Source organism: Podarcis vaucheri (genome assembly GCF_965113315.1).
Source record: "Podarcis vaucheri genome assembly, chromosome: 13".
In the NCBI taxonomy this organism is placed as follows: domain Eukaryota; kingdom Metazoa; phylum Chordata; class Lepidosauria; order Squamata; family Lacertidae; genus Podarcis; species Podarcis vaucheri.
In genome coordinates, this window is record NC_138751.1 from 16,437,153 (window position 1) to 16,457,496 (window position 20,344).

General features: G+C 45.9%; 3 protein-coding genes across 5 annotated transcripts in view; all 3 read right to left on the bottom strand.

The window, feature by feature from the left end:
* Window positions 1-2,191: 2,191 nt before the first annotated feature.
* On the bottom strand, window positions 2,192-7,690 carry LOC309517197 (NACHT, LRR and PYD domains-containing protein 1a allele 5-like). Of its 2 annotated transcripts, none has more exons than XM_082196304.1 (8): window positions 7,545-7,690; window positions 7,274-7,338; window positions 5,861-6,084; window positions 4,884-5,128; window positions 3,861-3,983; window positions 3,555-3,696; window positions 3,394-3,444; window positions 2,192-2,546 (listed from the first exon to the last, which is right to left on the bottom strand). In XM_082196304.1, the coding sequence occupies exons 1-8, from the start codon at window positions 7,584-7,586 to the stop codon at window positions 2,266-2,268; spliced, it is 1,173 nt and encodes a 390-aa protein (XP_082052430.1). In that variant the 5' UTR covers window positions 7,587-7,690; the 3' UTR covers window positions 2,192-2,265. The 2 variants fall into 2 exon arrangements, with proteins under 2 accessions (XP_082052430.1, XP_082052429.1); XM_082196303.1 differs by having other exon boundaries at window positions 7,437-7,690.
* A 5,128-nt stretch (window positions 7,691-12,818) lies between these two features.
* Window positions 12,819-20,344, bottom strand: part of LOC309517194 (uncharacterized protein) — a gene marked incomplete at its 5' end in the record, with an annotated part of 43,422 nt that continues 35,896 nt past the window's right edge. Inside the window, one exon of the mRNA XM_082196291.1 lies at window positions 12,819-13,064. Within this exon, the coding sequence (XP_082052417.1) occupies window positions 12,834-13,064 (231 nt within the window). The 3' untranslated portion in view covers window positions 12,819-12,833. The remainder of the gene's footprint in view (window positions 13,065-20,344) is intronic.
* The window catches only part of LOC309517198 (apoptosis-associated speck-like protein containing a CARD), a 39,590-nt gene continuing 35,902 nt past the window's right edge, over window positions 16,657-20,344 (bottom strand). The window contains exon 2 of one of the 2 annotated variants that reach the window (XM_082196306.1): window positions 16,657-16,831. In XM_082196306.1, coding sequence (XP_082052432.1) covers window positions 16,794-16,831 — 38 coding nt within the window. In that variant the 3' untranslated portion in view covers window positions 16,657-16,793. Of the gene's footprint in view, window positions 16,832-17,646; window positions 19,297-20,344 lie in introns of those variants that run through there. The other variant, XM_082196307.1, reaches the window with a different exon arrangement.

The following is a 20,344-nucleotide window of genomic DNA, read 5'->3' on the forward strand; positions in this document are numbered from 1 at the left end:
CCTTCCAGCAGTTTCATGCAAATGCTAAGCTGCATCAGAGACCAGCTGGATCTCTGCAGGAGTCCACAAGCCCAATGCTTATATACTGATTCATCCATGCCTGATCTTTTTCCACCTTGCTGCCTGAAAAGGAAGAGATCACTGGCCCAGCCTTTGTTTACAGTAACCTGCCTGAAATCCTCGTGCTACCAGGAAACTTTATTAGCTGGGTTGGTAGGCATAAAACTAAAGTTCAAAGTACAGTGTACGGCAGGTGTGAATAATAGAAATATAGAGTCCTTGTGCCCTGGGAAGATGTTTGCAGAAACACTTTGGAGGTTCATACTCAGGATCTACTGATGCTGAGGAATCACCATGCTATAATCAGTCAGGGTGATTTCAGAGGGACAGACATGCTACAAAGGGGGAATACTAGCCTGGGTTTAGAAACCAAGCACCCCTATTTCTCTTTCTGTGTTCCACCACATTATATTTAATTCAACTTAAAATTCCTGCTGTTATGGTTATAACATTGTTTTCCAACTAGTGTGCCGGGGCACATTGAGGAACATTCAGGGGAGCCTTTCTTTCATTAACTTGCAACCCTGATCTTCCTGCATTCTCTCTCTCTCTCTTTCTCTCTCTCATTCTGAAAAACATTCAGGGGAGCCAGCAGCTTTAACTTGCAACACATTATCTTCCAAAAATAAAACAGTGACAAAAAATAGGGAAACACTTTTGCATGACTGTTTATATTCTGAAAATCTCCCTCCTCCAAACAAAAACCCTCCACAGCTTCAGTAACTAACAGTTCCTTAGTTCTACTTAGAGGGCTTGAGAAATACAATAAGGTAGCAAAGTAGCTTGATGAAGATGGTGTGTGGGTGTCCACCCTATAAAGAGGGTTTCAAAAATACAGTGGTACCTCAGGTTAAGAACTTAATTCATCCTGGAGGTCTCTTCTTATCCTGAAACTGTTCTTAACCTGAAGCACCACTTTAGTTAATGGGGCCTCCTGCTGCTGCTGATACACCGCTGCATGATTTCTGTTCTCATCCTGAAGCAAAGTTCTTAACCGGAGGTAATATTTCTGGGTTAGTGGAGTCTGTAACCTGAAGCATATGTAACCCGAGGTACCACTGTAACCCTGAAAGTGAGCAGTGTCTTTTGTGTTTCTCACTCCTTCTACCCTCAACATCACCCCCCTGCTCTTCTCTACCTCTCCCCCCAGGCAACCCCCTCCTCCTTAACAGTCAGCCAGCTTTATGGGGACAGGGAGAATGTTGCAGGAAAGGATCGTGTCTGCATGTGTGTCCAGTGCTGTGTGTTTCTTGCTTTCCTTCCGCATGGTAACAAAAAAAAAAAAAAAAAATCTGCTTCTGGTCCTAATCTTGTTTTGCCCTCTCCATGCCCCCCACCCAACCAAAGGGCAGCTGGGCTGCCATGTGGAGTGCATCAGCTCAGCCCTGCAGAGCAGTGACGTTTCTTGGCTTCCCATTGACACATGCCTCCCCACTTACATGTGTGCCAAAAATAGCGCTGAAAAGGGGTGGGATGGAATGGAGAGATTCCCCAGTACACGTGACTTGTAACAGAAGCCCAGTGTCAGTGGCTCCCATAGGGGAGCTGCAAAAAGGATGAGTGGCTGGACAAGGAAGCTGTGGACTCAAAAAGGTTGAAAACCACTGGGAGATGAGAGACACAAGAAGTGAGGAAAGTGTATGGAACTCCTTGGACCAGCAACAAGGAATTGTCTTCCATTCGTGTAGAGCAGGCATAGGCAAACTTGGCCCTCCAGATGTTTTGGGGCTACAATTCCCACCATCTCTGACCACTGGTCCTGTTGGCTAGGAATGATGAGAGTTGTAGTGCCAAAACATCTGGAGGGCCGAGTTTGCCTATGCCTGGTGTAGGTGCTTAGACCATGAATCAAAGTGGTATGTTATGATCACAGATCCTCTCATCTCACATTGGAGATCAGTATCACCACAAAGTAAGGAGTCAGCCTCTGTGGAGCACACTCTGAATGTGAGGAAGCCAGGAAAGCAATTCACCCAGCAGTCTATGTGCCCAGCTCACACCCAGCTGTCCATGTTGCCAGTCATTGAAGCACCCACTACCAGGATCTCTCTGGCCTCTGGGAAAATATCCTCAGAATGTGAAACAACTTATTTGTTGAGACAGGCCTGCTTAGAGAGCTAAAGCTGACAAGTGTTTTAATATGCACTTTATTTTATAAATAAAATGCCTTGAAAGGGGTCTTGCCTTCTGCCTTCCCTTGGGGCCTCATTGCCCTTCCAGGTCTTTCACGAGATGTGGGTTTTTGACCTTCAGAGCCTCATACAGCATATTCTTGCACCGGAGGTCCCAGCTTGGCACAAGCCTGTAGAGCTCTCGCATCTTGTCTGGGTTAGTTTTGTGGGCAATGATTCTTTGGTATTGCTCCTCACTGAGGACGGAGCCATACAATCTATCCAGCACCGGTTCCGCTGGGGTAGTCCGTTGGATTAGCGCCTCCCTGTGCTGCTCGATGAAGTGCACGTTGGAAGAGTTTGGAAACTGCGGACCTGCCAGGAAAGCGAAAAAGAACGGAAATCTTGCTACAGGTTCACACTGCAGGCTTAAGACTGGTTCCCCAACTCATTACCTCTTCCCCCATGCCCTGGGAATTGTAGTTCCATGAGGGGAGGGATCGTGAACAGAGCATTACTAGTAGCTTATCTGCCTACAGTTCCCAGAATTCTTTGGGCAAAGCCATAACTGTTGAGGAAGTATAAAACTGAAATACAGTAAGTGAGAGCAGTTGCAAGGGAGCCAGGGATGGGGCCAGCCCTACCATTAGGGAGAGTGAGGTGGCATCATAATTTGGGGTATCATGAAACAACAGCACATTGTCAGATAATTAATTTCACATAGTATTATACTCAGCTTTATATTTTATTGCTTGAAAGCCCAGGAATTGATAGCTCCTTCATTGTAGTGGGTTGGACTAGATGAGACTTGGAATCCCTCCAAATTCTATGCTTCTGTTATTGTTGTTATAATTACTGAACCCAGCTTTCTCCCACAGGGAGAGAAGAGACCATTTCGCTCACTATCCAAAAGCCATGAAAACTTTGCCCACAAGGTCTCTGTCCTTGGAAGAAGACGAGCCTATGGAACATTGTCTCACAGATTTATGTATTATGCTTGCAGTATCACTTCATAAACAAATGACAATAAAAGCAAGTAACAGTTAATATTTAAAAGAACTGACACTCAGTTTAAAACTGATAAGCTCACACTGTAAAACTTAGAGTGAGGAGTTCAAGGTCAGCAAACCAGTTCTGCTACTGTTTCATTAGCCCTCTGTGCTCCTATTGGGAGGAAAGTGGGATACAAATACATGCAGAGAAATAATTAAAACCTGCTCACCTTGTGCTGGGTGTGGAATAGGAGAATCCATCTCCTCTGAAATAAACTCTCCTGAAATAGAATAAGAGGCAGTCAAAGAGGGTACGTGACTGGTGGTCTTTTTCTGTCCTGCCTCCTAAGATATGACCCAACCTCATGATCATCCCTTGATTAAAACTCACTTTTTTTCAAATGCGCCTTCCAGACAATTTCAGGTGTGCCCTTCTTCATCAGGCAGAAGAAGAACTCGTCTTGCATTTGCTCAGCAGACAGTTCTACGTACTGCTGCAGTTTCTCGGCATCCAGGTATTGAAACTCCAGTTCCTGTGGGAAAGAATGAAACCTTCGTAGGTGTGAATCTGGCTTAGCCCAACCCGACATTGTAAGGGAGTCAACTTAAAGGGTGAAGAGGGATCCTGGTTGAATTTCTCCCATTCTCAGGCTTCACCATCTGGGCTCTGCAAAACCTTTCATCATATTTGTCTCACCTCAGGACAGGCTGCGACATTCTCTGAAGCCTTCAAAGAGACCTGAGAGCCAATTGTCAGAGGTCTCAGAGTCACAGGGGGTTTCTCTATTCTCTTTGAATTTTCTTCACTGTCATTGACCGCCTGGGAAAGACAAATAAAGTCACATTTGAGATACGCGGAGAGGAAGTCAAGACTAGATCCCTACAACTTTCTTGGCATTGTTACACCAGCTAAGGCAGGAATGGGGAACCTGATGCCCTCCAGTCAGCAAGAGTCAGGGCTGATGGGTTTTGTAGTCCAGTAATATCTGCAGAGACACAGATTCTTCATCTGCAATATGAAGAAAATTAAAGCACATGGCACCAGAAACTAAAATGTAAGGAGGAGATTCCCTGGCCTCATGGGGAACTCAAGCCAGGGCTCTTGGACTGGACATCCTGGTGGCCGAGAGGTACCAGCAATCCTGGGTCCATCTGCATCCTGATGAATCATAGAATCATAGAATCATAGAATCATAGAGTTGGAAGAGACCACAAGGGCCATGATGAGTCCATGCAGGAAACCACAGAAGCCATGAAACCCATGAAGAAGGATGTTCTTCCTCAAAAGTTCATTTAGATAGCTTGTATGAATTAAGCAGAATTTCCTCATCACTAAATATGTTTACCCTGGAGGAAGCCTGATTTCAGTGAATGTTTCCGGAAGAAATCCATTGGGACTCACAAGAGAGGCTAGGGACTGAATTGTTTCACAATTCAGTGACAACACCGTTGTTTGGAGAACCAGACAGGGAATTTGGGCTTTAGCAAGCAGGTTGTTTAAGAAGTGAAAAGGGTGTATTTCAATTTTGGAAAAATCACTTTAAGGCAACAGTGTTGGTGAGAAGATAAGTAACCCAGCAGAGGGCAACTTGTTAATTTTCTCTCTACTGGCATGTTGGGTAGAACTGATCAAGTCCAACAATTGTGCATAGTCGGGGTTAATATGATCAAGTAAATGATCCAGGCAATCGGAATACCAGAGTTGGAGGTTCCTCGTTACCTTTATTATCGAAAGGTCATTGGGCAGGAGGTACAGGTGAAACGTTGGTGTTTCCAGTCGAAGGCTCTGATAGAGCAGCACAACAGTGTTGATCTTTTGCTTAAACCACTTTTTGAAAATGACTCCAAGGGAAGAGAACTTGGGGTTTTCCAACACAGCATGGTGAGGCTCCACTCTGTCTGGTTTCTCCAGCCTCATCCCCCCTTCAACAAAATGTGCAATGTAGACATGGGAACTATCTTTACCTGAAAAGGAGCCCAAAGGAAACATAGACAAACATGTTACAAGTGGGAAAGTGAAAAAAAATCACCATCACTTAACCCTCACCCTCTCTGTATCATGCAAGTATTTATTTTCTCATCATCATTTAAGAGGTCTATAGCATTGTTTCACAGTACTGTATGTTATCATGGTAAAGGTAAAGGGACCCCTGACCGTTAGGTCCAGTCGTGGACGACTCTGGGGTTGCAGTGCTCATCTCACTTTACTGGCCGAGGGAGCCAGCATACAGCTTCCAGGTCATGTGGCCAGCATGACTAAGCCACTTCTGACGAACCAGAGCAGCACACGGAAACGTCATTTACCTTCCTGCCAGAACGGTACCTATTTATCTACTTGCACTTTGATGGGCTTTTGAACTGCTAGGTTGGCAGGAGCAGGGACCGAGCAATGGGAGCTCACCCCGTCGCAGGGATTCGAACCGCCGACCTTCTGATCGGCAAGCCCTAGGCTCTGTGGTTTAGATGACAGCTCCAACATGTCTTACAACAAAATAAAAAGCATCACAAAAACAGTAAAATAGCAGAACATTTTGCAAAATTGAAACAAATCAGAAAAGACAATTTAGCCAGCACTACTGATCCCTAGAACCCACACCACTGGCCCCCAAACATTCTGGAAATGTCAATGGAAGTTATTTCTGTTTAAGCTTCTTCCTATTATGGTTATAATGCTGTAAGGTTTTCCCCATGTAATACCTGAAAGAGACAAGGAGTGAGGGACGCAAATGGCTGCCATGGCTTCTACTGCATCCACTTTAATGTTGAGCAGAGGGCCAGCAATCTGCCACTCCTTGGTGTTTTGTTCTTCCAGGTGCTTAGGCCATGAATCAAAGTGGTATGTTATGGTCACAGCTCCTGTCACTTCCCATATGAGACCAGTATCACAGCAATGGAAGGAGCCAGCCTTTGTGAAGCGCACTCTGAATGGCACAAAGGGAAAGATGAAAGGGGAATCAGGTTGAACATGAATTGGGAGAACTACCTCTGCTGGTCTAATTGATATTTTTGCAGGAGGTGCTTCACACGCTGAGTAAGGAGGTAAAAAAATCATGGAAGGAAAATTCCTGGGCAGGCACCACTCTGCACACTCAGGATTTTGCCACAGAGAAGCACGTTTATTATGAGGCTGCCCAAAAAGTATTCTTCTGATACTGAGAAGGTGACTTTAAAATGCCTGCGTTCATGCAGAGTAAAGCCAAGTGGTAGGATTAACTACTAATCTTCTGATTCCTGGTGTGTTGATGATACTAGAACTTCAGGGGAAATTATCATATTCACTGAGCAGGCCAGGGGTTCTACAAGCCATGAACCCATTTTGCTCTAAACCAGTATTTCTCATAGTGGGTGATCCCACCCCCTGCAGGGTGCTGGAATGATTGGGGGGGCAGTGGGAGCTTCAGGTGCAATTGGGGGGCATTGAATAAAAATAAGGGGGCGGTGAAAGCATAAAGAAGAAAAAAGAAGAAAAAACATATGTTGTGTAATGACGCTTACTGCAACCTGGGCACTGTTGTGAGACACTGACAATGCCTCCCCTTGATCTGACGGTTGTGCTGGAGGTGAGGGGTTTTCCTGGGTTTGGGTGAATCCATTTTAGCTTCACCCAGGCCCAGGAAGTGGATCGCAGCTTGACTGCCTATTTGGTCAATGGCAGGCAGGCTGCGACACTGGCCCCATCCCTGGGGCAGATTGAACTGACATGACAGGCTTAACTCTAGTCCTCCTCCTAGGTTTTTAATCCTGGACCTAGTCCACCTCCTCATCCAGTTCTGAAAAGCCATTTGTACATGTTTCATCTGTTCTGCAACGATGCTTACCAATGTAACATGGAGTTAAAGTTGTAGTGATTATTTTCCAAATAAACACACAAAATGCATGTTATAACTGATCAGTGGTCCAGTCCACCAGCGGGTCTTATATGCGCTACAGTACAAAAGTTTTAAATTGCATTTCCTTCATTGTATTTAGAGGAACATGGGTGGAGACAGCAACCATATTTGATGACTGTGAGACCCACAGAAACCAGATGCGTTCCGAGGAACAATTCAATGTAGAAACCATTCCCTGAAGGGAGAAATTTTCAAGAGATTGGGGAGAAAGATCACTTACCTGTAAGCTTCATGGTCCCTTTCTGAGTCCCAAAACACCTCTGCTTTTATTCTTTCTGGAAGATCCTATAATAAAACCACAAGCACGAATGAGGATTCCAGAATCCTTCTCCCATCTGAAAACGGGGCGTTCTTGTCTATTTCCAGCACCGCTGTGACCATACCAGGGAGCACTGCTTGAGGCTAAAGCCACAACTAGGCAGCCGCGCCCTCAGGTTGCCGTCGTGTTCCTCCTCGCTACCCATCTCCAGCCTTCGGAACTCCCCCTCTACCTGGGCTTCCGCGAAGCGTCCCCTGGGAGTCTTCTTGGCCATCGCGCTCCAGCCCCAGCCCAGCCAAATCCTCGGCCAGCGAAAGACCCAGATCCGGAGACTGTGCCAAGGAAGAGGCAGGAGAGCCAGAGAGGCAGGAGAGCCAGACACTGGTGCCCAACTCGCGGCGCCTGATGCCCCGGAGGAGAGATGCCTGGCCCGAGGGCAGCGGGAAACCCGTTGGCGAAGAAATCCTTTGAGATGCTTCCCTCCGTCCGCGGCAGGAGACTCGAGGGCGGGGCGAGCGCAAGAGGCGTCTTTCCCGGGAGCTCTCGCTCTCTTTCCCAGCAGGTTCTGAAGCAGGGAGGAGCGGCAAGGAGTTGGAGCAGGAAAACGTGTGAGCGTGAGAGAAGAACCTGCTCCTCCTTTGGGAATTTCAAAAACACACAACCCCCCCCCTCAAAAAAAGCAATTCGTGAAGTTGCTTGGGGGAGAGCTGGATGAGAGTGAAGCAGCCAAACAGCGGCTCAACGAGGAGGAGCACAGAAAGGGCGCCTGCAGGACCCAGGTATTACAATAAACAATTATTTTCTTACCCAGAACCATCTCTTTGTGTATGATTGCAACAGGTAAACTCTAATCTCTATCCACCAGCCAAATGTTGCATACGAAAGGTAACTGACCCACTTTTGCCAGTAATTCATATTCCATTTCTGCACCCACATCCTGTCTGCTGACAGCCAAGAATGCAGGACCTTCGCATCCTCCCTGAAATGATGTGAGGAGGGGAGAGAGGCATATCCACAGCATCCTATAGAGCTGGAGGGAGTTTTGTATGCCATCTGGCCTGAGGCACAAAATCTAGCCCTACAGCATGTTCAGCAGGTGGCTGTCAAGACTCTGCCTGAAGACCTCCAAATGAAGATGCTGCTCACCCCAGGAACTGGCTCCATGAAACCATAATAATAATTGATAATAATTTATTATTTGTACCCCGCCCATCTGGCTGGGCTTCCCCAGCCACTCTGGGCGGCTTCCACAGAAACCAAAAATACACTAAAATTACACATTAAAAACTTCCCTGAACAGGGCTGCCTTAAGATGTCTTCTGAATGTCAGGTAGTTGTTTATCGCTTTGACATCTGATGGGAGGGCGTTCCACAGGGCAGGCGCCACTACCGAGAAGGCCCTCTGCCTGGTTCCCTGTACCTTTGCTTCTCGCAATGAGGGAACTGCCAGAAGGCCCTTGGTGCTGGATCTCAGCATCCGGGCAGAACGATGGGGGTGGAGACGTTCCTTCAGGTATACTGGGCCGAGGCCGTTTAGGGCTTTAAAGGTCAACACCATCACTTTGAATTGTGCTTGGAAACGTACTGGGTCTTTCAAGACTGGTGTTATGTGGTCTCGGCAGCCGCCCCCAGTCACCAGTCTAGCTGCTGCATTCTGGATTAGTTGTAGTTTCCAGGTCACCTTCAAGGGTAGCCCCACGTAGAGCGCATTGCAGTAGTCCAAGTGGGAGATAACTAGAGCATGCACCACTCTGGCGAGACAGTCTGTGGGCAGGTAGGGTCTCAGCCTGCGTACCAGGTGGAGTTGGTATTCAGCTGCCCTGGATACAGAATTGACCTGCACCTCCATGGACAGCTGTGAGTCCAAAATGACTCCCAGGTTGTGCACCTGGTCCTTCAGGGGCACAGTTACCCCATTCAGGACCAGGTAGTCCTCCACACCAGCCCGCCCCCTGTCCCTCCAAAACAGTACTTCTGTCTTGTCAGGATTCAACCTCATTCCATTAGCCACCATCCATCCTCCAACCACCCCCAGGCACTCCATATGACAAATTTCCAGACAAAACTCTTCCAGCAGTTTCATGCAAATGTTAAGCTGCATCAGAGACAAGATGGATCTCTGCAGGAACCCACAAACCCAAAGGTCATATATGGATTCATCCATGTCAGTTCTTTCTCCACCTCCCTGCCTACAGGTAAAGATAAAAGGTTAATTAACCCTTGGACGGTTAAGTTCAGTCAAAGGTGACTATGGGGTTGTGGCACTCATATTGCTTCAGGCTGAGGGAGCTGGCGTTTGTCCGCAGACAGCTTTCCAGGTCATGTGGCCACTGGGGAAGTGGTAATTCTGTATTGATTTGTTTTGGATGTTGTATGTGATGCCAATAAAAGGTTTGATGATGATGACTAAACCACTTCTGGTGCAATAAAACATTGTGACGGAAGCCAGAGCACACGGAAATGCTGTTTACCTTCCTATCACAGTGGGACCTATTTATCTACTTGCACTGGCGTGCTTTCAAACTGCTAGGTTGGCAGAAGCTGGGACAGGGCAATGGGAGCTCACTCAGATTGCAAGCCCAAGAGACTCAATGGTTCATACCACAGTGCCACCCTACAAAGAAGAGATCACTGCCCATAACATGCAGTTCTTCAATGCTTAATCTTGCAATGGGTCTGGCTCTGTTTACAATAACATGCTATCAGCAAACTTTATGATCTGGATTGGTAGGCATGAAACTGAGGTTCAAAGAGCAGCTTCACATCCTCCTACAATGTAAGATCAAGGGGGGTGGAGTGGCTGTGCTGTGAAGACAGGTTGCAACATTTGGGACTTTTTAGTTCAGGGAAAGGGCGAGTCAGAGCTGACATGATTGAAGTTCATACAGCATGGAGACAGTGGTTGGAGAAATGTTTTTCTCTCTCTCTCGTATCACGAGAGAGAGAGAGCATCCAACGAAGGTGAGTGTTGGAAGATTCAGGACTGAAAAATGAAATTACTTCTCCATGCAATGCAGAGTTAAACGATGGAACTTGCTCCCACAAGAGACAATGCTGGCTACCAACCTGGATGCCTTTAAAAGAGGGTTAGACAAATTAGTGGACTGGGGGCTGTTGTTGGCTGCTAGCCACAATGGCCACCCTCTGTCTCCAGTTGGAGGCAGCAATGCTTCTGAATAGCAGTTGCAGGAAACCACAGGAGGGAGGAGTTGTGAGCCCTTGTGCTCAAATCCTGCTTGCCACTGTGAGAGCAGGATGCTGGAGTCAGTATGTTAACTTTAGTTTCTTTACCGGCCTATACCTTCCTAATACCTTCTGACTGATTATCTCAACTGTTTGACTGACTCCTCTTAACCGATTCTCTCACTCTCTCACACCAGGCTAGCCCAACCCACAGACTTATCTTCTCTTGTCTCTTCTAACTCCAGACTGTCTTCTCAACGACTCTAACTCCTAAAAAAAAAAAAAAAACCCTCTGTGCTTATACCTTATACAGTTAACTCTGCCCCCTGAGTTCCCATTGGTTAGTCATTTTACAATTAGTTAACCCTTTCCCTATGAACCCAGTATGATGTCACACACTTAGGAGGGCAAACGCCACACCTATATATTGCCAGGCCTGATTTGAACCTGCTTTGTCACTTCTACACATTCCAGGAACTAGCAACAAGCTCTCCCCCTCACCTTTCCTGGATCATACTTACCGATTTTTAACTTGCCTTTTTGAAATGTTCAGCATTTTGAGCGAGTTCTCTGGACCGGCGCTATCCTCAGTCTGTCTGAGGCAGGTGCCTAACACTCTGGAAAGGGTGGCATATTTGCATCTGGGTGCTGTGCCCACTCCCTGCCCCCTTGCTTGTGGCGCTGTCGCCTCCTACTCCCTGGGACAGTTTCTTCAGGAATGCAGGAAAGCTTTCCCTCCTCACCCACCATTTTCCTTCTCCATTTCGTCCCCCTTGCTTTCCTGCTTTCTTTCTTCTCCCTCTGTTTTCCTACTCCATTTCACACCCTACTTTCCCTTTCCCCCATTACAATAATCATCCTACAATACTAATCTATTTTCCCCTGCTGTTCAAAGTTCACTCACTTTATTAAATGACAATTACTGTACCACCTCCTCTCTCTGAGTGTTTTATCAAATGACCTCTCAGCATTCCAAGGACACTTTTAGACTTTTCCATGTAGGATTCAGAGAATCATAGACTTGTAGAGTTGGAAAGGACCACGATGTTCCTCTAGTCCAACTCCCTGCAATGCAGGAAGCTTTCACCCAAAGCGGGGCTCAAACCATGAGGCACAGAGGAGACTGTGGTGTCTTTATTATATTTGGTTTATTTGCACATATACCATATACAGCCTGAGCCTACTGTTCAAAGCATTACATTCCAAGAGGGTCCCTTGCTTCTCCCATAGGTGCAGCAGCTTTGAATCCAAAACAGAAATCTGCTCTCTGTTTACAGCCTTTCAGCCCACATGATTCTTTGCCTCCACCTTCTTGCTAGTCACCACTAATAGACCCAAAGGATTCCCCCCCCCCTGTCCACATCAGGCAAACCTATTGGCCTTTGTTCATCTAACTCCCTCGGGCTCAGGGTGGGCTGCATCCAGCAGAGATTCTTTGCCTGGTTGGTGGCTTTCTTGATTGTCATCACCCTGCCTTTGTTTGCTTACGACTTGACCATTATCAGGCTGCCTCATGAGTAAGCCGTCTTGTGTTATTTCCAACACTTGCTAGATCCAGGGATTTAGGGGGTTGCTTAAATGCTAACCCTTTTCTGAATCCAGAGATTTAAGGGAGTCTGACTGCCCCCCTCAGCAAACTCATAACCATACATTGTGCTGCATCCATGGGCTTCCTTGAATGAGGGGCTTTGCTTACCATATACAAGAGAATTTTAGTGGAAGGCAGGCCTGGAAATATACTGCAAAAGTCCTCTAGAAGAATGCTATACCAGGACTGCCAGTTCTTGTCTCTCTCTTACACTTACACAATACTGCCTTTCTCTTTGTCTTACTGAGTAGTTTTTAGGAAGTGCTTATATAATAATAATAATAATAATAATAATAATAATAATAATAATAATAATATATTTATATCCCGCCCATCTGGCTAGGTTTCCCAACAGAATTAGGATCTTATTATTATTATTATCATTACGTTTTATTATTATTATTTTATTACCTCTGCCAAGTTTTAAGTACTGAGATTATTAATTTATCTGCATCTGGTTATTATTATCTTTCTCCCTGTCCTGACCATCCCTCCGAGGTTATATTTATATTTATAATCTTTCAATTTGGCTGGTCTATTCACTTAACCGACCTGGAACAATCTACCAGAGAAAAGGCGGCCCATGGGACAGAGGGTCATGGATGAATGATAATCCAGCTTCTACCTAGGGTTTTAATAGGTCATAAGATTTTATGGTAACTATATTCGTAATGTATTTTTGTCAGTGTTTGTCCTTTGATGCTATGGCCTGTCGGCTACACAAATAAAGTCTATTCATTCATGAAGCAGTCAAAGAGGGAATGTGACTGGGCTGTCATTTTCCATCCTGCCTCCCCAATTATGGTCTAACCTTCCGATCTTCCTCCAATCCAACTCACTTTGTGTCACATGGGCTTCCCAGATGAGTTCATTTGTGCGCTTGTCCATCACACTGAAGTTGAACATGTCTTGCATTTGCTCAGCAGACAGTTCCACGTACTGCTGCATCTTGTCAGCATCCAGGTATTGAAACTCCACTTCCTGTGGGGAAGCATGAAACCTCCTTATGTGCAAACAAGGCTTAGCCCAGTCGACCAGTCCAAGGGAGTCAAATTAAAGCATGATGAGGGATCCTGGTGGAGTTCCCCTGTTCTCATACTTCACAGCCATGGCTCTGCCCTAACAAAGCCTTTCATCATCTTTGTGTCTCACCTTGGGACAGACTCTGACATCATTTGTCTCCACAAAGAAGCGAGAGCCAATCGTCAGAGGCCTCAGGGTCCAGGGGGGTTTGTCTATTCTCTGTGAAGGGCACTGTACTTCATGCTCATGAACCGCCTGGGAAAGGCAAAGAAGGGCACTTCTGAGTTATGCAAGAAAGGTAACCAATTTCTGGAAGACTGGATCCCTACCCCTTTCTTGGCTTTGTTGCAGCATTTAAGGCAGGGATGGGGAACCTGCAACCTGCCAGATGTCATGAGTCAGGAATGATGGATTTTGTAGTCCCAAAACATTTGAAGGGACACAGGATCTCCATCAGTGATATAAAAAAACTAAACCACTTCAGTAGCAGAGACCAAAATATGGATAGGTAATATGATGTTGGCTAGCAGTCTGGTAAATTAGTTCAAGCCCAACAAAAGGAGATACAGTTCATAAACCATGACACACTCTGATGCATAATTTTGTATAGCTACTGTCAGGCTTCCTATGGTCAACCAAAAGATCCAGGACGTCTGGAATACCAATCAGAGTTGGAGAATTGCAGTTACCTTTCTCACGGAAGAGTCATTGGGCAGGAGGTACAGGTGGAATTTTGGTGGCTGGAACTGAACCATTTGATAGAGCAGTGCTACAGTGTGCACTATTATCTTCCGCTTAAACCATGACCATGATGTTTTCAAAATGGCTCCACGTGGAGAGAAGTTTGGGTTTTCCAACACAACACGATATGGCCCCACTCTGTCTGGCTTCTCTAGACTCATCCCCCCTTCCACAAAATGTGCAATGAGGACTTGGGAACCATCTTTACGTGGAAAGGAGCAAAAGAAAAAACAAACAGACATGTTACAAGTGGGAAACTGTGGAGCCGTCCACCAGGAACTGGAGTCAAGAGCAGGTCAGCAATAAAACACCCAGGGTCAGTGAAGTCAACCCTGCACTGCAACTCATTCCGGTACATCAAGCCCCTATGAGGCTGTTCCCTAAGACTCTTTCTCCCCCAGGTCCTTCCCAAAGCGATCTGAGATTGCAAAACTATGTCTGTATTTGCTCTGCCTTCTTTATACCACTTCTGATTCTGGGAGACGAATGGAGAAAGGAGCAGGCTGCAAAAGGAGGGGGAGGCTGCCCTGACTTATTTAGCAGCCTGCCTCACATCTTTCTCCTAGTCCCCCTCCTCTCCAACCTCCACTTCTGCCTCCAATTTTGCACTGCTCTCGGTCACAGCCTCTTCCTGCTCACTAAACCCTGTTCCCTCTCCAACCCTCAACACCACCTCCTCCCAGGCTGCTCCCTCTGATCCCTCATCATTGTCCCATCAGCACTCTCCTGGCTCTGAGCCTTCTTCCCCTGGGGGTTCCCCTGGGGGTTCCATAACTGGTGCCTCCCACCACTCCTCTGCAGCCAGCCTGGGCATGACCTCCCCTGAGTGTGGATGACAGAGCTCATCACTGCACCCATCCTGTTACATGCAGTATTTATTTTGTGACAAACTTTTTCGCCTACCATACCTGCAAGACACAAGAAGTGAGGGAAGTGAACAGCTGCCACAGCCTCTGCTGGATCTGCTTCAATGTTGATCAAAGGCCCAGCGATAACCCAGTCCTCCGTGTTCTGTTCAGCCAGGTGCTTAGACCACGAATCAAAGTGGTAGGTGATGGTCACAGCTCCTTTCACCTCAAATATGACATCAGTATAAAAGCAAAGGAAGGATCCAGCATCCGTGAAACACAGTCTGAATGCCACAAAGTAGAAAATGGAAAGAGAAATGGATTGAACACCAGCTGGACACCCTCTATATCCCCCATGATGGGAAGCAATCCCCACCCCAATAATATTTGACCATAAAATCTCAAAGAAACAATAAAATGGGTTAGAGCACGGTTCTGATCAGTGTTATTCTTCTAGAAAGAGATGCTGCAACTCACCATGAACGCTTCCCTTCTTCTCTTATAATGGCCATGGCGCCCACCTGAGAGGTGCTGGAACTCAGTTCTGGTGAGGTCCAGATGAAAAAAGCCCTGGAGCTGATAATGCCAAGGTTTCAAGTTTGATCCCTGGATGGGGCAGCTGCATATTCTGGCATTGCAGAGGGTTGTACTATAAGGCCCTCAGGATCCCTTCCAACAATCCTATGATTCTATGAAGATTAGGAAGAGACCTACGCACACTTAAACCCCTATGGAAAGCAGGGTGTAAAAGAGTGAAATGGAGATGTGGAATATTAACCCCAAGATCACAACTGAAAAGTGGAAAACCATGAGCTCTTTGTGCGAGACATTTAAAATGCAGTCAAACCAACAATTTGTGTTTTGCTAGATAGGTGCATGAAAGGGTTTTCCCGTAAACTTGCTAGCAAGGGCTCTGTGATAAAAAAAAACCTTGTGCCCAGGCAGGAAGTGGGCGCAACTATATCTCCTCCTCTCTGCCTGGGCACACCTTCTTTCTGCTCTTCTCCATGTGCCTGCAATGTTGCAAGATCTGATAAGTCTGAGCTCCTTTATTTAAAGAGTAGAAAAACCTTTTCTCCAAACTTACAGACTTCACTTTCCTCACAATCTGCTTTGCTTAGACATCAATTTGTGATGCTAAGCCCATTCCTCAAAGGACGGGGGATATAAACAATTGGATTTAAGCAACACCAATGTTGAATTGTAATATTTTCCCAGCTCTGTTCCTGGGAACCCAAGAATGCAATGTGCAAGTGACAGATTGTCAGGATGCTGTCAGCAACACCCAGCTGTTGCCCAGAAAATTATCGTAACAAGGGAATATTTCTTACCATTCTTTTTTATTCAATATTTACAGAAAGAGGCTATACAACCCAGTCTCTTCAATAATGGCGTTGTCCCAAGTGAATCTCCACACATCCCATCTCTCCCCCCTCCTCATTTGTCACTTCTATTGGCGCTGTCTTTGACCTCTTAGCTCTCCTACTTTAAAGGCTCTCTAGGTTCTGGAAGATGGTGTGTCTGGAATGCTTTCTAATGACAACGTTAGCTGTGTGTTGCTCTCCCATGATTTCCCAACTTTCCCTCTCATCTGACTCTGAGCTGTGACCTCCCTCAACCCCCTGTTCTAAATCTATACTGTCTTCCTCTTCCTTGCTGCTTCTTCCTTCCTCCACAAACAAGGGGGATTCTGACTTCAGCCCTGAGGGGCCTCTCCCCTGGACCAATTCTTCACCCGAGCCTGTAAAAGATCATTCTTTACCTGACATGACTGTGAAAAGGTGGAGGAAGGTAGTTGAAATGTCCTTGAAGTTTAAAAAGTATTCTAAGTCAAACTCACCATGGACTGCAACTAGCAGAATCTGAATAGAGCCTGGATGTTTCCTTTCTACTTGTTCCAGGAACCAGCAACAAGTTGCCTCCCCCCTTTCCTGGATCATATTCAGCAATTTTTCACTTTTCTCCTTGTAGTCTTCTCCTGCTTTCCACAAATCCCAGTATTCTTTCCATGTGAGAATAAACTGATTGTGTGATAACTGTACAAAGAATCCTACGTCCTTTTCAATAATTTCAAGTAATTCTTTTCTTCCCTTGCAGACTATTTCATCCCCAGTGACAGCGATTCCTTCCACTGACCTGTGGCAAAAAACATTTCTTTTATGTTGGCATTTGTGGCTGGGAGGGTGGGGTGGAGAGGGAGGGATAGCATTAGAGCCGAATTAGGATACAAGCTGGGCCTGAAGTTCTCCACCCCTGCTCTACTGCCCTCACTGATCCTTGCAGACCATTTGATCAGCAGTGACAGCGACTCCTTTCATTGACCTGTGACAAAAACATTGATTTTATTTTAGGCATTGTTGTGGGGAGAGAATTAGAACCTGATTAGGATACAAGCTGGGGCTGAAGTTCTCCACCCCTGCTCTACTGCCCTCACTGATCCTTGCAGACCATTTGATCAGCTGTGACAGCGACTCCTTTCATTGACTTGTGGCAAAAACATTGATTTTATTTTAGGGATTATTGTGGGGAGAGAATTAGAACCTGATTAGGATACAAGCTGGGGCTTAAGTTTCCCACCACTGGTATACTGCCCGGACAGCCCCGTGGTTTTCCATGAATCTGAGGGCAATGAAACAATCTTTGAGATGGCTAGAGTGCCAGTGGCAGAAAACTCATTCTGAAGCTGACCAGACACGGGTTAGAGCTCAATGTTGAGCCTACCAAGTGGCACTAGCGATGGCGAAGAAGACTTTCTTCACCGCCTCTATTGCATCTGCAGAAAACAGCAGCAGAAGACTTTTTCAGGTGGTTCGCAATTTAGCGGAACCACCTGCTCCATCGGGGCCCTGTACGGGCCACATGATCTCCTGCAATGATTTTGCAAAGTTTTTTGCAGATAAAGTCGCTCAGATTCGGAAAGAGGTAGACTCCACCGTGGGAGCAGGGCCATCTCAAAGATTGTTTCATTGCCCTCAGATTCATGGAAAACCACGGGGCTGTCTGGGCTCCATGCAATCGGAGAGGGCACTTCGGAGCCAAACAGTCATTAGCCCTGGTTAACTCCACATTCCAGCGGGCCACCAGGGAATCAGCTGAAAGGCCATCAACATGGGATAAAGCATCCCCTACCACTCTCTGGAAGCCATATGGATCCATTAAGTGGCGGGGGCGGACCATCCGAATCGGTCCCACCTCCCTGCAGAGGGGATGGGTCGTGGAGAAGTCCAGTTGCACCAGGAAGTGATCTGACCATGGCACTTCTTTCGTTTCGCTTTTACTTAGTGCCTGATCACCAACATCCATAGAGGTAAACACCAGGTCCAAGGCATGTCCACGGCTATGGGTTGGGCCAGACTTATTCAGGGACAGCCCCATGGAGGCCATGCTTTCCACGAAGTCCCGAGCAGCCCCTTGTAAGGTCGTGTCAGCATGGATGTTAAAATCCCCTAAGACAACCAAACTAGATGTCTCCAGGAGAACATCCGCCACAACCTGAAGCAGCTCGGGCAGGGAATCCTTGGTGCAGCGGGGAGGTCGGTACACCAAAAGGAATCCTGTACTGCCCCTATTGCCCAACTTCCAGAACATGCACTCAGAAAACTGGGTCTTCCAAATAGGACGCCTGGTGCAAACTAATGACTTCCTAAAAATCACTGCAACCCCACTCCCCACCCACGTGACCTGGGTTGCTGTGCGTAAGAGAAACCTGGTGGACAAGCAGCGGCAAGGACAGGCCCATCTGCTTCATCCAACCAAGTCTCTGTTACACATGCCAGGTCAAGTCCTCCATCCATGATCAAGTCAGGGATGGCAGTGGTCTTATGAATCATTGACCTGGCATTGCACAGCAGCACCTTCAGGTCATGTGGGTATCTCTTGCTGATTCTAGTATCCATCCGGAGGCAGGGATAGTCCTCAAACAACGACTAAACCTGCCTCCTCTGTAATGACATGGTCTGGTCTTAGCGTAACTCCTCTTCCTACCTGTGATCACTGAGATCGGTTGTCCCAGTGCATCCCCCTCTGTGGAACATGCCCCAGCCATTTTGTTGGCTGGGACCCACTCCCAGGCAGCCCTGACCCCTCCCCCTTAAGAACAAAATAAAAGCTTAAAAATAAAAAACCCAATAAAACAATACAAACAAAAAAACTGTAAAAGTTACAAAACATCAAAATCAAACAAATTCCCAAGCCCAACCAAACATCCATCCCACCCCCACATACAAAAAGATCAAAAGAAAAATTTAAAAACATTTTAAAAAGAACTCTCCGCCCCTCTGAGTCCTACTGGACAGCAGCAGCAGTAACAGCAACCGTCCTTGTGAGGCTTCAGGCCCCGCCCTGGGCTGGTGGAGAGTGGCAGGAGCAGGGCCCTCAGGCAATCACACGGGGGAGTCCTCCTGGGCAGCAAAGCAGTCCTTGTGAGGCTTCAGGCCCCGCCCTGGGCTGGTGGAGAGTGGCAGGATCAGGGCCCTCAGGCACTCATACAGGGGAGTCCTCCTGGGCAGCAAAGCAGTCCTTTTGAGGCTTCAGGCCCCGCCCTAGGCCAGGTGGTAAGTGGCAGGAGCAGGGCCCTCAGGCACTCACACAGGGGAGTCAAGCTGTGATATTGCCAGTGCAAGTAATGAATAATGAATTTTTTGATCCAGTTACATTACTGGGCAATGTGTCATTCACCATTGGCACTTCTGAAATGTAAGCTACAGAAAGCATTTTTTTTTTTTAGTTTTAAAAATGCTATTCGTTTCAATTTGATTAACATTTGAATTTGTATGTATTTCAACTATATGTAATAGCCTTTTTTCTATTTTGGTGTGACCGTATTCTTAGCAATTGTATACCCTTGGCCATACAGTGTGATTTTTTTTACAGAAAGTAGCTTTAATGCTTTATACACTTAAAGTACCTAGGCCTATACAATTATGTGTAATAGCACGTGAGGTGGACTTAATTATTTAGCAAAAAGAAATAGGCAGAGACAGAACAGAAAAGCTTGCATATGTAGCACATAACTTAAAGCTCCGAGAAGAGAAGAAAACACAGCTTCTAACAAGCTCATTGAATTTTACACAACCTTCAACTTCGTTCTATGATCTCGCAGATGATCAGTGTGGAACTGAAAGCTCTGCTATCAGTGGAGACAAAGATGGTGACTTATCCTCTTAAGATGTTTGAGGAGTCAATATAAATTTATAAACATTTGAGACTTGTTACTTAAGAAATAAATTTATTTTAAAAATAGGCTTTGTCACAATTTCTCAGTTATAATTTTAATATGTTTTGTGTTGCCTTACTTGTCTAAAGGTAAAGGGACCCCAGACCGTTAAGTCCAGTCGCAGATGACTCTAAGCAGATAGTAATTTGCATTTCTGATGTTATGTAACTTGTCATTACTGATTATTTGTGTTTTATTTTCCAGAAATAATAGCATTTATTTTAAACTTTATATTGATTTTATTAGTGTTGTACAGTACTGAAAATATTATTATTATTATTATTATTATTATTATTATTATTATTATTATTACTGTACCATGTAGATATGCTTATTAAAGAACGTACTCATATAGTGGACCTGAGGTTTTTTATATTCCTTTTACTTTAAAAGCTACATTTCATACATACACAACATAATTAGAATTCAAAGTT

Bases quoted from the DNA above. Each gene is read 5' to 3' on its own strand.
- LOC309517197 (XM_082196303.1), bottom strand. From the start codon at position 7,586: ATGGCCAAGAAGACTCCCAGGGGACGCTTCGCGGAAGCCCAGGTAGAG. The intron at 7,339-7,436 runs GTATGGTCACAG...GTTTTATTATAG, and splicing joins GCCTCAAGCAGTGCTCCCTG to GATCTTCCAGAAAGAATAAA. The intron at 2,547-3,393 runs GTGAGCAGGTTT...CTTTCCTGGCAG, and splicing joins TATTCCACACCCAGCACAAG to GTCCGCAGTTTCCAAACTCT.